The sequence below is a fragment of the Macrosteles quadrilineatus genome, unplaced genomic scaffold, assembly GCF_028750875.1.
Source record: "Macrosteles quadrilineatus isolate MER2022 unplaced genomic scaffold, UCM_ALF_1.0 Scaffold_4__1_contigs__length_99947679, whole genome shotgun sequence".
In the NCBI taxonomy this organism is placed as follows: Eukaryota; Metazoa; Arthropoda; class Insecta; order Hemiptera; family Cicadellidae; genus Macrosteles; species Macrosteles quadrilineatus.
Window position 1 is genome coordinate 77,473,366 of NW_026542597.1, and position 15,437 is coordinate 77,488,802.

Below are 15,437 nucleotides of genomic sequence, written 5' to 3' on the forward strand. Positions count from 1 at the left end.
TCTGAGTTGAAGTTGGGGTTAATGTTATTGATAGATTTTGATTGCTGCTGTGTTGCGGAGGTCATTTATTATCGATGATGTGCTCCTTCTTCAATACGAAGATTCTGAGAAATACGAGTAATATGGAAGACATCAATAACACTGGAGTACTTTGTAGTTTATGTCGTGGAAAAGTTTATTTTTAGTTTATGGACGAGAAGTACAGAAGGATTCCAATTAATAAGCTATGTTCAACAAGGCAAAGCCAATAAAATAATTTATTTTATTCACTAGCGCTTTTGAATGGAAAACTTGTTTCTGAAAGCGCTAGTGAATAAAATAAATTATTATGTATTAGCGTTGTTGAACATTTACATTTTGTTATACATTTCATTGTAAGCAAGATGCCAATAATTCTCGAAAAGCTTAGACCATTAAAAATGAAATGAGAATTGGGATCTTCTCTTTTGGAAAACATGTTTGGGTACAATTGAAGATAGATGAATAGATGATAACGCTATCGTAGCCCACCCAAGTTACTTTAAATTTATTTTATAAAATAAAGGAGGTGCCAGAGGTTACAGTAAGTAAAGTAACACATACATAAACATAATCTGTAAAATTCTTCATTCTGTTACAGTAATTAAATGGTTTGGAGTTAAGCGCGGGAGAACCGTTCCAGTTTCAAGTAGATTGTTGCAAGAGTTGCAGTGAAGATACTAATGTGATTTTCTGAAACAGCTGCAGCTGTTACAAGTGCTACGAATAACGCTTACTTGCGCATGCGCAGACGCGCGGCATTTTCCGGTCTTGAAAGGCTCGCAGTCACAAGGGCCAAGGCGAAGGCCAGTCCAGTCCAATAGTCCAGTCCCACGTACCAGTCCAGTGCAGTGCCACTGTGCCAGTGCCAGTGCCAGTCTAGTTTCAGTTTCAGTCAGTTCAGTTCAGTATGCGATCGGTCCGTCCGCGTCCTCCGTAGTGTTGCTTTTTACGGGTTGTCTTTTGAAATTCATCGTCTGCGTCTCTTGTCTGGCTGAGACTGACTGTTTAGTTCGTTGTTCTGTTCTTCACCCTATTCGTGGTTTGTTTTGTCATTTCTCCTCCGTGTTTTAACTAGCCTATTCAGCTATGGAGGTGGAGGAGAAATTCTCAGATTCGATTCAGTTTGTTTTAGGTGAGTTGCCTTGGATTAATATTTAAACCGTAAGTGAATAGTCAATGGTTGTACCTATGCCTACTCAAGCATTTTGCTTCTTACTCCGCCATTGGGTTGGGGTTGGCATTGTTTGTTTTTGGTTGGCCTAGGCCTAGCATATCTCTAGCCTATCTCTAGGCTAACATGTCATTGTGATGACATGTTTAAACTCACATAAAAACCATTTACAGTATGTTTATATAGATTAATTGGTTTACGTATTTTTTAATGTTGCAATGAATAAAAAGGTCTTGCATTTAGAATAAGTAAATTAACCCTGGAACTGCCAATTAAATTTCTTCAAATGCCAACACTTTTTTCAGCAATCATAAATTTTTTTAAAAATTCGTAAAAAATATTATTTGTATGACTTAAGTAATGTATTATACATAATTTTATTCAGAAAATAACAAGGAATACAATGGTAAAATTTATTTGGTAAAATAACAAAAAAAATTTACACACCATATTTTTTTATAGGCCTACACAAATTTGATAAAAAAATCATTTCCGCATTTTATGTCTCATGTCCAATACACATCAGAAATGCCACAAGAATTCCAAAATATACATTTTGTTGCAAATTTTATCTAGTTTTTAGAAATAAATTTTGTTTACTGAAAAAGTAGGCTAATATATTATTCATAAAATTTGAGTTTTTTCACATGATGTGCTCGGTGAAAATTCTGCGCGAACCAGACATATGGGAAACATATGTGTCTAGAATTATTATAAGTCATGAAATACAGCACTAGTCAGTCCTAATGTGCTACTAAACAATGTAATTCAACAAAAATCTAAACTTAACACATTTTGAAAAGCATACCTGCTAATTTTTGGACTATGTATCCACGGTAACGATAAACTCCAAGAAGATAAATGTTCACAAACAGTCACATAACAATAATAAACCAAAATTATAATTCACTTTCTTATTTGAAATAGCCTACTCAGGCATAAACACAAAAGTAATAAAGTAAAACACTCAAGATTTGATTGTCAATAGCAATATTTTTACAAGGAACTGCAAAAATTTGGCCGAAGGCAACTTGGCCAGAAGAGGGCGATTGTTGTTCCTGACTTTAGTCAGAGTCACTTTCATTTTCTGTGGCTGGTCTCTTTTTTTTTACTTTAGTGGCCTGTAAAAGTGTTCCAACCTCCCAAAGCACTGTGGGTGAACACCAACATTACACCCAGGGCACCTCCAGCTGCTTTTTTTTCCGCAGACGGGACAGACTCTCCTTTGATTCGATGGAAACTGCACTAGATTGTGTTCCAAGGGATTTACTTGAACAGGTTCTGCAGGTGGTTGTTGCCTGACAAGTGTTTCAACAATATCCACCATGAATCTTTTCCTCAAAGAGGGTGATCTGTGTTCCTGGAGTATAAAATGTAGGCGTTTAGCATGGCCATGTCCATTAGGTTGAAGAATATCTTTCGCCAATACTTGCGAGTTGGCCTGGTACATGAGTGATGATATATGGATTTATCTTTTTGATCCACACCCCCCATAGATAGATTATACTTGTGAATAACTAGGGGTTTCACAGCTTGTAGCCCACTGCGACTAACTATATTTCTATCCTCCGCATGGCAAGCAGTTGTTATAAGATAAACGGGTTTCCTCTTCTTTTTTTGCTTATAGCCGACGAGCAACACCTTTCCTTTCCTGAAATAAACAGTTTGACCTGCCTCATATTGTGTTCCTACCACTGCTCGGGATAAATCTTTAGACTTCTTGTTTACTGTACCAGTTAGATATGTGTCGTTGCGTAACAAAGCTTCGGCTAGGGGTAGCTTAGTGTAGAAGTTATCTGTAAAGACATGATGATGTTTCCCCAACAATCGAGTCTGATTCATCATCTCAAATATAACTTTTTGAGTGAATGGATCATCTCCATCACTCAAAAAGTCTTTACCACTATAAAGGGCAGTATGGAGCAAATAACCGGTAGCACTGTCACATATTTCAAATTTTTTTATTCCAAAGCGCGCATGTCTTTTGTTAGGCATAGCCTATATATTGTATAAATATTGTCCGATTCTTCATTCCTATCATACTTTCATCGATTGCTAGGTTCTGGGAAGGGACAAAATGTCTTTTGAAAGCATCATTCAAGTGATCTAGGAGTTTCCTTATTTTCTGCCAAGGATCATAACCCGGTTCTCCTTTAGCGATAAAAGGCTCTGAAGTGAGATGAAACATTGACGATATAGCCTGGAAACGGTTTCTTGACATAATTTCAGGGAAAAATGGAACTCTCTGGCTGAAAGATTGGTCCCCATAAGTTAGTCAATAAGATTTTTTTTTTCAATTAGGCCCATATTTATAACCAGCGCTATACTTCTATATAGCGCTATATACTTCTTCATTTCACTGTATGTTACGTCAACCCAGTGTCGTAACCGTGACTGTCCCCTCAATTCCCCCGACAATCTCCTTTGAGTTACTTCTCTCGATGCATATGCATTGGTTTCAGTTGTGAATAATATCCAGATTGCGTAGGGGAAAAACAAATTGAAGTAAGCAATTGGCTTGCTGTTGCGGGGTGGACAGTCTCTAATCCCAGTATTTCTCACAGTAAACTTAGTTTCTATATCCTCCCCTTCAGGTTCTGGGGGGTAGACCCTTGTCCAAATAGGCCTAGTAATATTTGGAATTGGGGGTATTCCTAGCCTAGCTGCTGCATCCCCTCCAGGACCAGGAGGTGGAGCAGGTGGACCCAAACCTACGGTTGGTACATCTAGGCCTACGTCTAAATCTGTTACTTCTCTTTGACTGGTATCTAATTCACTGCTATGTGGGACATAGTCATCTTCTGATCCAGAGGAGAAGTCTGTAACACACTATGTTCAGGTGTCAAACCATAAATGTCTACATCAAGATCTGATTCATCACCTGTCTCATCACAAGGCTGACTTACTGATGGGCTTGCCCCTAGGCCTACCGGCACCACGACTGATTCTTCTGATTCCTCTGGCTCAACTTTAGAATCAATATTATCATTAGTTTCCCTAAGATCGTTCATCAATAATTCACGTAAATCACTGGATCGTCCTGCATAATTTTCCATTGTAAAAATATCAAGTTTGTAATCCAACAAAACAAACTAACCCCCACACATAATGTCACTTCAAAGTCCACTTTGTTCGCTAAATATTCACAAATAACAATGGAAACTACTAAAACACTCTTTAAATATAACTAAACGAGTTTATCAATAAGTACAAACAACTTTTTGATCCGAAAAACACGCAAAAACAACGAAATAAATACGAGATAACCGACCGTGTTTACAGACGACATCACTACTGCATAGAAACAACAAACACTTTTATCAACATATGTTAGCAGGCCCGCCAATACAATAAAACGTAAAAACTGTCATATTAGCAGGCAGCCAACCTCTTTGGCTTTACATTTATTTATTTATTTATTTATTTATACGGTAAACACCATTTTTACAGTAAATGATACATGAGATTCAAGTTACAAGATAAATACTTCTAAACATATATTGATATATATTGAAACATACATTGATGCATAAAATACTTCGTTCCGATGAGTAGAAGCTTATATATATGAAAAATACTGGATCGGTCATTTTGTGACCGATGGCACTACGGAACGGACCCTGTCGGTCATAAAATGACCGATCAGCAGTTCCAGGGTTAAATTGTCCTCTGAGCCTTCGGCAACAAGTTAAATGGCTAAAGCAGATGATGAGGGTTGGTGCAAGGCTTACTGCGTGTTTATTGGTCAAGTACCTTACCTATTGCTAACCATCCTTGTTAACAAATTAGGCCTGAATGGTAAAAAATCCTGTTGCACTTTAACTTGTAGTTTACGCCCCACATTTAACCTAAGTTAAGTTACTCGAACATGAGTTACAGCATGTTTGGTTAGGTTATTTTAGAACAGTTTCACATTATAATCAGCTGATAGGGATAGTTAATGTATAATGGTAAATGCTTGACGTAAACTAAAGTCTAAGTTACCCAAAAATCCTGCCTTTGTTGAATTAACTTTAACAGGTAAAGGCCAGGTGTTTAACTTATCTTACACTAGGCTATGATTAGGCCTAATTTAATTTAGTAACTGCTTGTTCAACATTGTACCCAACATTATAACGTACATATTATTAACTCTGCATCCGCAAACGACTAAGTTATTGACTAGCTAATTAAGTAAGTACTTGTGTGAACCTGGCAATAACTCAGCCATAAGTAGTGTGCACGCCTTAAAGAATCTATTGCTGGCCGTTTTGCGGAAAAATACGGCTGTGTAGCATATTACCGATAATTTCACCAGATAGAGGACACTTTAACTGACACCGACACCGCTGTATCAAATACTTAGGCTATCATGTAGATACCTGTGGAGCAAGTTAGTGAAGAAAAGGGGGGGGGGTGTAAAGTCAGCAATAAGTAGTGCGCGCACCTTATAAAATCTATTGCTGGGCGTTTAGTGGAAAAATACGGCCGCGTAGCATATTATTGATTAATGTCACCAGATACTATCATCATTATTATGTAATAAACCAAGTAAGATTAACAAAGAATGAGTAGGCTACTACATCAAAATATTAGTTGAAAATAATCAAAATCCTAAGAAACAATGGAACACAATCAAAACCCTTATTGGAGAAAATAAGAAAGATGCAGAACTTATTGTATTGAAAGGTGACGATAAAGAGTTAATTACAAGCCCTGAAGCAGTTGTAAATAAATTAAACAGACCCTTCTGTTCTATAGCAACGGAGTTGAGAGAAAGTATTATATTAGAACAGTAACAGATAATTCCCCAACTAGTAAACGAATATAAACCCATGTTTCAGACATCTACATGTAACAATTCTATATTTTTCTATCCAACCTGCGAAAACAAGGTTATTGGCATAATCAAATCGCTTAAAAACAGGAAAGCACCAGGATATGATAATATTACTCCTTTGATTATTAAGAAAATTCCTAGGCCTAAGGTAAATGCACCAGTAGCTGACAGTGCTCCAGAAGCTGACAGTTTGAGTTTCTTTACATTATAATGTGGTTTCTTATAAACATTTACACATGATTGCATTGCTATAAGAACACATGTTTATTCTTGATTTGTTTACAAACAAATCAGTGAAATTTAGCCCATACTCGTTGAATGGTGGTGGTTTGAAAGCGACCCTGTCTGTATACATCACATTTAGTCGATTCCCTTAACGAAATTGTTAAGAAGGTAAGTTTGGTTTTTTGTCATTTCGCTAAATTTCTTAAATAGTATTAATGGTTAGGCCCATTATTTTTATCAATTATACCTTTGTTGACAATTTCATGATAAAATTGGGGTGTTAGGGGGTTTGGATTTAAAATTATATCAATGTCAGGCTTTGGTACACAAAAGCCATACAAGTTCCACTAGCTGACAGGGGATATTTGCTACTTAATTGCACAATATTAAATTGGTTTTACCCATCGAAATTTGCATGCTATTTATAGTTTATGTGATTTTACATTTTTATAAAATGATTTTAATTTTTTAATTAATAAGCCAAGTATCTTTAAAAAATGTATTTTTTTTAATATATAGGCTATATATTTTTTAATGTAAATATTTTTTATTTTAAAATATGTAAAATAAATTTTCTTAATAACGTTTTACATGATTTTATTGATAACTTAATTATTAAGTTAGATTTTATTTGTCTTATAAATTATAAAACCCTTAGGTTTGGCAGCTAGTACATTTATAGTTCCAGTGTCAGCTACTGGGACAACTGACAGTCAGCTACTGGTACAAGCACTTTTTTCACTGTCAGCCACTGGAACACGTACAAAGGTTGAATTAAGTTTAAAAATGTTATTAAATATATTTAAAAAACCCTTTTTGTATGACAAATTTGAAAACTACACTAAATTTAGAATCCCATAAAATCCGTAATATCTCTTTAGTTCCTATTTATTCAAAACCACGGATTATTAAGTGTGTATAGTTTCTTATACTGTCAGCTACTGGTGCGTTTACCTTACTTATATTGTTGAGGTTCTTGTTTTTTTAATACATTTTAGTTTATATTTAGGTGAATTTCCCAATGATTTAAAAACAGCTATTGTAAAGCCGTTATTCAAAAAGAGAAGTAGAGATGAGGTTGAAACTATGTCTGAAAGGAGAATAACATTAAGAAAGGTATAACGCAATAGTTCCAAAACCAAATTTAACAGCTTTCAAGAAATTTTATTTATACCTTGCACCTAAAATGTTTAATGCTCTACCATTTAATCTCGAAACCATCTCAGAAGCAGATTTTTCTAGGCAGCTGTGGCCTTATTTATTAAGTTTTGAAAATGCTGAAATGTACTTTTATGGAATTTAGTATGTACACAGTAGTATAGAAGTGACTAATATAGATAATAAGCAATATAAATACTTACTCTGTTGTATCATTTTTGTTTGTAAGTGTATTGACTTTTACTCTGTGCTGAAGAAGATCACTGTGTAGAACTCACACTCACTGTATATAGGCCTATTATAACCAAGTGATATGATACCAAGTGATACCTGACAAAACCGCCTCTTTGATTTTTAGAACTTAAGAAATTGTATAAATCCACCAACATAGGTTTTTCTTTTTTTCATGTGTAAATATATTTTTGTGTTTGTTTGTTGTATGGAAAAAACAATAAAGATTTCATAAAAAAATAAATAAATAAAAATGCCTTAGGTCTAGCATTCAGCCTATTTGTTGAGTTGTACTCTCATAAATAGTTTAAGTGAGAGTTTGATTCTTTTCTCCATTAAGCCTTTGGGCTAATAAATTGTTATTTTTCAGTGCCAAAAAGAGAACCTACTGATGAAGAATGTGTCAAAAACGCTAAGAACAGTTTGCCTCCACAGGAAGAACCCACCAACAATGAAGATCACAGGTAATTTGATTTGGTAATTTTATTTTTTTAGATCTTGAAAAGTAGTTGCAATCCATATATAAATCCAAAAGTACCCATGAACTTTTGTGAAAACTAAAAGTCACACATAAACCAGCCTACTTTTTTTAGACAATAAGACAATTAGGTAATCTTTATTTACACATTCATTATGAAATAGTAGTAGCGTTAACACGCTACACTAAAATTTTTGTCATGACGAGAAACCTTGCGCAAAACCATCCAGTATTTCATAAATTGCCCTTTAAGGTCAAATTCAAATCAAAAATCACTTTATTCAGCTGGAGAAATATACAGGGGTAGGCCTACATGATGATTGGTAGGAATAGTATTCCCCCAATTGTATACAATTGTATTTACTTTTGTTTCTTTTTAACACGTTCGCTGCTGAAAACCTTTAAACAGGCGCTCCCAATCTGCAGCGCGGTGACCAATCAAAAAAGAGCAGTGGTGATGGTTCTATGTTAGGGGTACCCCTAAAGTGGACGTACGGTAGTTCACTGAAACACCCAAAGGTAGCAGCACTGCCTGGATCAACAACTAGGAAAACTAGAGAATATAGAAAATCCCCGAAAACGGGACAAAAGCATTGCCAGACGAGATTTCACTGGAATGTTTAGTACCAATCTACACCAAAATAAAGCTTGTATTCTAAGCTACAGCCTGGCAACAATTACCAGCGTCCCCAGCCGAGTGCTGGGCTCAGACAGACACAATATTTGGTAGGGGAGCACACTACTGCTATAGCAGTAGGCCTCGTGCAGTGCCAGTGCCGCTCTACTGCTATAGCAGTAGACCTCAGTGAACGTGTTAAATTAAACTATTAGTCTTTATTGATTATTACTATCATGGAGTACACCTAAAAATTCAGAGATCGCTGTGATTCAGATATATCGTAATCATTCACAATATCATACTCCTATCCCTAATCTAAATATACAGGGTGTTAAAAAAGTCCCAGGACAGTTAAATATTTTAAAAAAATAATGCAGATAGAGCTACAATACTTGGTACAAAGTTACAGGGCATAAAACTCTATTTTAACACATATTCAGTGATCCAATAACTCTGTAGGGGGACGGCCCACAAGGAGTCGGAAGAAAATCTTTTAAATGGAAGCATAGGTCAATATGCACATCAAATTAAATGTCTTTTTTAGTAGAATACAATGCCGCGAACCGCACTTCAAAAGGTTGATCTTGTGCAAAATGACAGTTGTTCAAAGATTCATTTAATTTACATTGCTATTACATTGCTTACGGGGGCACAGCCCTAAGAATCGGAAGAAAATTTTTAACCTAAGCATAGGTCGATATGCACATCAAATTAAAGGTTTTCACTAGTAGGTTACGATGCTGTAAACTCAAGCTCTAAAGAATACCTGAGTAAAAAATGACAGTCGTTCAAAGATTCAAAATGGCGGAGTCAAGAAATCTTTGAACGACTGCCATTTTTTACTCAGGCATTCTTTTGAGCTTGAATTTACGGCATCGTAATCTACTAATGAAGACCTTTAACCTTTTGAAGTGCGGTTTGCGGCATTGTATTCTACTACAAAAGACCTTTAATTTGATGTGCATATTGACCTATGCTTCCATTTAAGATTTTCTTCCGACTCCTTGTGGGCCGTCCCCCTGAAGAGTTATTGGATCACTGAATATGCTGAATATGTGTTAAAATAGAGTTTTATGCCCTGCAACTTTGTACCAAGTATTGTAGCTCTATCTGCATTATTTTTAAAATATTTAACTGTCCTGGGACTTTTTTACCACCCTGTATAAAAGGCAAAGCCCTCACTGACTGACTCACTCACTCACTCACTCCCTCATCACTAATTCTCCCACTTCCCATTTATCTAGGAGGCTGAAATTTGATACACCGATTCTTTGGGCATTAAATAGGAAAACTAAGTAGTTTTTATTCTGATCGGGCTTTCGGGCTCCGCCCCAGTGGCTCTGGAGTTTCCCATGTTAACCTTATGATTTTTTATATTTAAAAGGAATTTCTTAACAGCTGTTTCAATTAAACAAGTTGGTTCTGTTCTATGATGTTTAATAGCATTAAAGTTACAAGGATTACCAACAGGGTGCAGCACTATTATTTTTTTAAATTTATGACTACTGCCAATTTGCAACCAAAAGGTGAGTGAGCGTAGCGAACGAAGAGAAGACAACTGACGCTCATACGGTCTCCTTGTTTTGTGGAGTAACTGCCGTCCAGTAGATTTACTACGACGGACCCTGTTGTCCGAGATGCAGTCACCCAACGTGATATGATCTGAAAACCAGAAATCAGTCCCATACGGGCTACGCCAAAATGTTGTCGAAACAGCCGTTACAAAGAAATAAAAGATTCACTGTTTCTGAAAAAATAAAATAAAAAAGGTTCCACCGCTAAAATGCAGTGTTTGACCGTCCACTGCACCGTATTGCTGCAAATTGGGTACCATGGTCGACTTACAGACGGCCGGTAGTGGACCCGAACCTCCCCCAACTACTTATACTACGCAGTTAGAATCCGACCATCCTTTTTGTGCCACCCTGTACAATACTGCTAGACATGATTGGTACACCAACCTAGTAAATATCTGGCGTCAACCAATAGGCCAGGTTTAGAGAGTATGGCCAGTCAACTAAGGCTCAACGTTAAGAGTCAATAAAAAAATATTCTAGGCGGTCACATTATAGATGTGTTATTTTTTATTTGTTGTAAAATGTTTAGTATGTCTTTTCACTTTGATGTTTAACAGCAAAATTATGATCCTGGTATAATTATTATTTTGTCACACAGGGAACCTACTACAGAGAAAGTCAAGGAAGAAAATCAACATAAATCTCAAGTAAGTAATTTGCTTGTGTTCTAGACCAGAGTGTTTTCACAAAAAACAAAAATAAGTAGAATACCAAGAAAATAAGTTTGTGTGCTGTGAGAAGAGACCATCAGCCACCTTAATCTTGTAGAGTTTTCATGTATAGTTTTCATATTGTAGCATGAACCTAACCTGTATAAATTACTATAGTTGAATTTTAGTTCTAAACATTCTCTTTACCCCTTTAATGTCACTTCCAATATTTACTTAAATTTGTTTATAAGTATAGAGGATTTCCTACAAAGAGGTTGAGACGTTTCATTTGCCTTAAACAGTAGTCATATGCATCGAAAACTTCAAGACTTTACACAATTTATAATCTAAGTTTTGAAAACATTTTATGTGAAAATGTCAGCTTCCTCTGACATGTAGAAACAAAATGGTTGGCATATTGAACATTTTACTAATTTTCCTCCAATAACAATTTCCTCAATTTGTTAACTGTGTTGTGTTGCATTTTTTACCTTAATCATTAAAGAGCAGTTTGATTAAAGAATATTACTTGAGCCATAATGTTATAGCACTTGAAATACTTTGTTATAAAAGTATACTCAAAAGCCTTTGAACAATTTAAAATAAATTATTCATACTATTAAAATATTGTATTTGTGTGCAAGTATCTTCAAAGTTCATTATGTACTCATCTATAGGCCTATAATAAATTCAAACTATTTAATATCTTATAATAAATTCAAACTATTTCATATCATGAAAATAAATACAAAAATCTAATAATTTTCAGGATTTTAACGTCTTGGTGGATGGTCTTCTGAAAGACAGTGCAAAGCCTAACGGTGATGTGAAAGTCAAATCTGAGCAGGACACAGAGGAACCTGAAGAAAATAATCAAAACTCAGTAGAACCTCGGGATGCTGAGCCCAATACATCCAATGCTGAGCCTAATCCATCCGATGCTGAGCCTAATCCATCTGATGCTGAGCCTAATCCATCTGACGCTGAGGCTCCATCCGACAATGAGATTTCTACTCAAGTTAGTTTAAAATTTATCGCTTTTTATTTTTATAACATATTCAAGTATTTTGAAAATAATCACTCGCAAAATTGAATATTTATTGGCAACTAACTTAGTGATGTTAAATCTAAAAAAAATTAAATTGTAAACATCCAAATTTCGCAAATCCATGATCAGGTTAAAAAAATTATATGGAATCCAGGAGGAAATGTATTTTTACTGTAGTTTATTTGATTTGTAATCAATTAGAAAACTTTTTAATGGGATTAAGATTATGATTTGATATTCCTATAATCGTATCGAAATGTGATGCAGCCTCATTGCTTTTTTGCCAGATAACTAACAGGTTGCCCTTGTATGCACTGAAGTACAGAAACCGATATTTTAACACTGGTTCTCTGTGCCCGGATAAACCAATCTTACTTTAGATGTTTATCATAGTTGTCACTTGTCATCCTACTTAGTCAGACTTAACCATGTTTGAAGCATAGACAAAAATAATTAAACATAGACCATCAGCCGCACTGCTGTTACCATAGGTTCTGGCGCACACTGCAGGTAACGCCATGTAGTTACGGCGTACACGCTACATAACTACACGGTGCTCCCAGGGATGTGCGCCAGAACCTATGGTAACAGCAGTGCGGCTGATGGTCTATGTTTAATTATTTTTGTCTATGGTTGAAGCTTGTGTTTGTTCCAATTTTCTATTATTGTATTTACTTCCTTTATCATATTATGGCTGTATAAATAAATATATATATATATATATATAAAGTAATAAATAAATTATGCTTTTACTGCAATATCATTGCCATTTGCAAATCTCTATTTTACAAAACAATAGGCATGGTTTAAATTCGAGATTTTTGCTGTGGCAAGTCAATTTAGTTACAGGCATGCCCCATTAGGTGATTAACTGTTGAGAACTAATAACAAATTTCTTACAGTTGTTATCAAAGAGAGTAAGGGTTATGATAAGATAATATAAATCACCAACGATGCTGTAAATACATACATATTTGAAATGTAAACATATTGTAAACAATGGGCTGCTGTCTGTTATATCTCTGTCTCAATTGTCTTGATCTCTGGCGTCATAGAAAAAAAATTGAAACGCCTTTATGACCGTGGGTGTTGTAACCTTATTGAAAGTATTGTTCTGTATGGCCAGTTTTTTTGTTTACTTTTTCTCTCTCTGGCCAGTCTACCAAAAATGTTTTTGTTTATTGTACTCTATTTGAATGGGTAGTTAGTTACAGGGTTGGAAAAAGTTGTGAGACAGCTAATTTTTAACAGAAATAAAGAGCTAGAACTTGGTACAAAGCTTCCGGACATAAAAGTCATTTTAACACATTATTCAGTGATACTCGACGTCTTCCGAGGTGGGTTATAACCCCCCCCCCTCTCTAAGAGTCAGAAACCCAACCAAATGGGCAACTGAGTCAAAAGGGGGATCTGTTAAGATATTAAAACGTACAAATCCAAGATATCTTTCAACTTAAAAAAAAGTTATAGATATATATAATTTACCTTTACTAAGATTTTTCGCCACTTTTTATATGTGACTTTTTTTTATAGCTGAGTAATCCTTGGTAGAACCTCGATTATCCGCTGCGATAGGAGATACAGACACCTCAGTGAATAGTATGAAATATATATGCCTATATATAGCCCATTGCATGGTAATTAATATTGTGCAATCATGATAGGCTATTTATTTACCTCAGGTCAATTATTTAAACTGTAACATTTAAAATGATCAAGCCTGTGTTTGGCCGATTGGTAACCGTAAAATAAAATTAAATGAAATTCTACTTTATTGGCAAAAATTTTTGAAAAATCCAGTGTAGCACACTTTACGCATTTCACCTGTTATTTAAACTCAAAAATATAATTTTTCCAGGAGACTGTTGAATCTGAAAGTGACAGTAGCGAGAGTCATTCTCCAAAGAGAAAAAGAAGAAATACCACAAGTAAGACCTCGACAGTAGTAGCAGCCACATCAAATGAGATCCAAACACTATCTTCAGATTCAGACTCAGAAGAGGTAAGATATTATGTTAAGTTGTCATTATCTCCTAAACTGTTTACAATTTATTCTTAGAGTCTTTATGGAAAAACAGTTTCAGGGGTTGATAACGGAATATTCCTGATTGTTGTTGAAAACTTGTTGGGGTTGGGAATTGACATTTGTGGTCTGGAAAATAATTTAACAATTTTTCAGAAATATTTTACAACTTAAGACATTAATTAAGTTAAAAAAAGTTAGTTGGTCATAGGTTGTTTAAAACCGTTTATATACCTAGTACATTTCAATTACGGTAGTTTGTAATTATTTCTGGACTCAACCCTCTTCAGATAATTTTTTTTTAGATCAGCAGAAAAATTTAAATTAAAAATAAAGCTGTAATTCGTGGCAGGAAAACTGGTCTGGTTTTGAATAAATTTCACATTTCATCAGAACTCATTTCATTTTACATTGTAGAGGGGGTCAAACTACAATATGTGGTACGTAGCGAATACAGTTAGTACCACAACTAACTGTATTCACCACAGGCCTGCATGCAAATTTTTTTGTGCATATTTTAATTTACTAGCCCCATTTATGTAATTATGTAATCGTTGTGGGTTCATAAATGTCAACGTCAGCATAACAGGGATGCAAAATGCAAGCAATCCTTACAGACATTAGTATTGTGTTATTATTTTGGGTACAAGTAGCGAGGGATACCAACTAATTCTGCTTTTGGCAAATATATTTTCTTTATTTTTTCATCTTTTGTTGTATCTTGGTGTTACCCATTGACCGTGCCTGACTTGTGTATGTGTTGTGAATTCAAACTAATGCAGTTTTTTAAACCAATTCATCATAGATATTATTCTTAAGTAGATTAACCATTTATTATTAACCCATTGGCATGCCAAAATTGCACTACTTGATTACAGAAATTTCTGTTTTGTTGCACTTTTATTGACTTACAACAACAACTAATATAACTTCTGGGCAGCGGATGTACAACTAGACAAGAGTTGTAAGGTAGTGAAGTATAGGAAAATTAGTAAAATTTATGAGGGCCAGATCCAGTGAGACCATTGGGGGGGGGGGGGGGATGCTGAGGAGGCTCTTCCAGAAAATGTTGTAAGTTCTAATTCAAAAAGGTAGTTTTCTAGCATTGTAATGTACTTTTTGGAAGTAAAACACTCTTAATTATTTGAGTTTCTATATGGCTGATCGCAAAATAGGGCCACCAAAACTAATATGCCAATAAGATACAATATTAGTTTATTAAATACTTAAGGTAATGACCAGATCATTGTGGTGATATAAACAAAGGTTACAGGTTGTATACTGTACTATTTTTGAAAAGTATAATGCCAAGGTTTTTCCTGGATTTTAAAGGGTTTTTATGGCACCGGCGTGAATGTTAAGCTGTAAACTATAACCAATTCAAGACCTACAGCTTAAGTTTGTTCTCATATCACAT

General features: G+C 35.1%; 1 protein-coding gene across 10 annotated transcripts in view; it reads left to right on the top strand.

Moving 5' to 3' along the window:
- The first annotated feature begins 902 nt into the window (after positions 1-902).
- LOC128993643 (zinc finger protein OZF-like) overlaps positions 903-15,437 on the top strand; it is a 107,981-nt gene continuing 93,446 nt past the window's right edge. For 6 of the 10 annotated variants that reach the window (XM_054417680.1, XM_054417676.1, XM_054417681.1 and 3 more), the window contains exons 1-5: positions 903-1,153; positions 7,996-8,089; positions 10,898-10,946; positions 11,719-11,967; positions 13,856-13,999. In XM_054417680.1, the coding sequence (XP_054273655.1) occupies positions 1,108-1,153; positions 7,996-8,089; positions 10,898-10,946; positions 11,719-11,967; positions 13,856-13,999 (582 nt within the window). In that variant the 5' untranslated portion in view covers positions 903-1,107. The remainder of the gene's footprint in view (positions 1,154-7,995; positions 8,090-10,897; positions 10,947-11,718; positions 11,968-13,855; positions 14,000-15,437) is intronic. The other 4 variants (XM_054417679.1, XM_054417678.1, XM_054417689.1 and 1 more) reach the window with 3 other exon arrangements.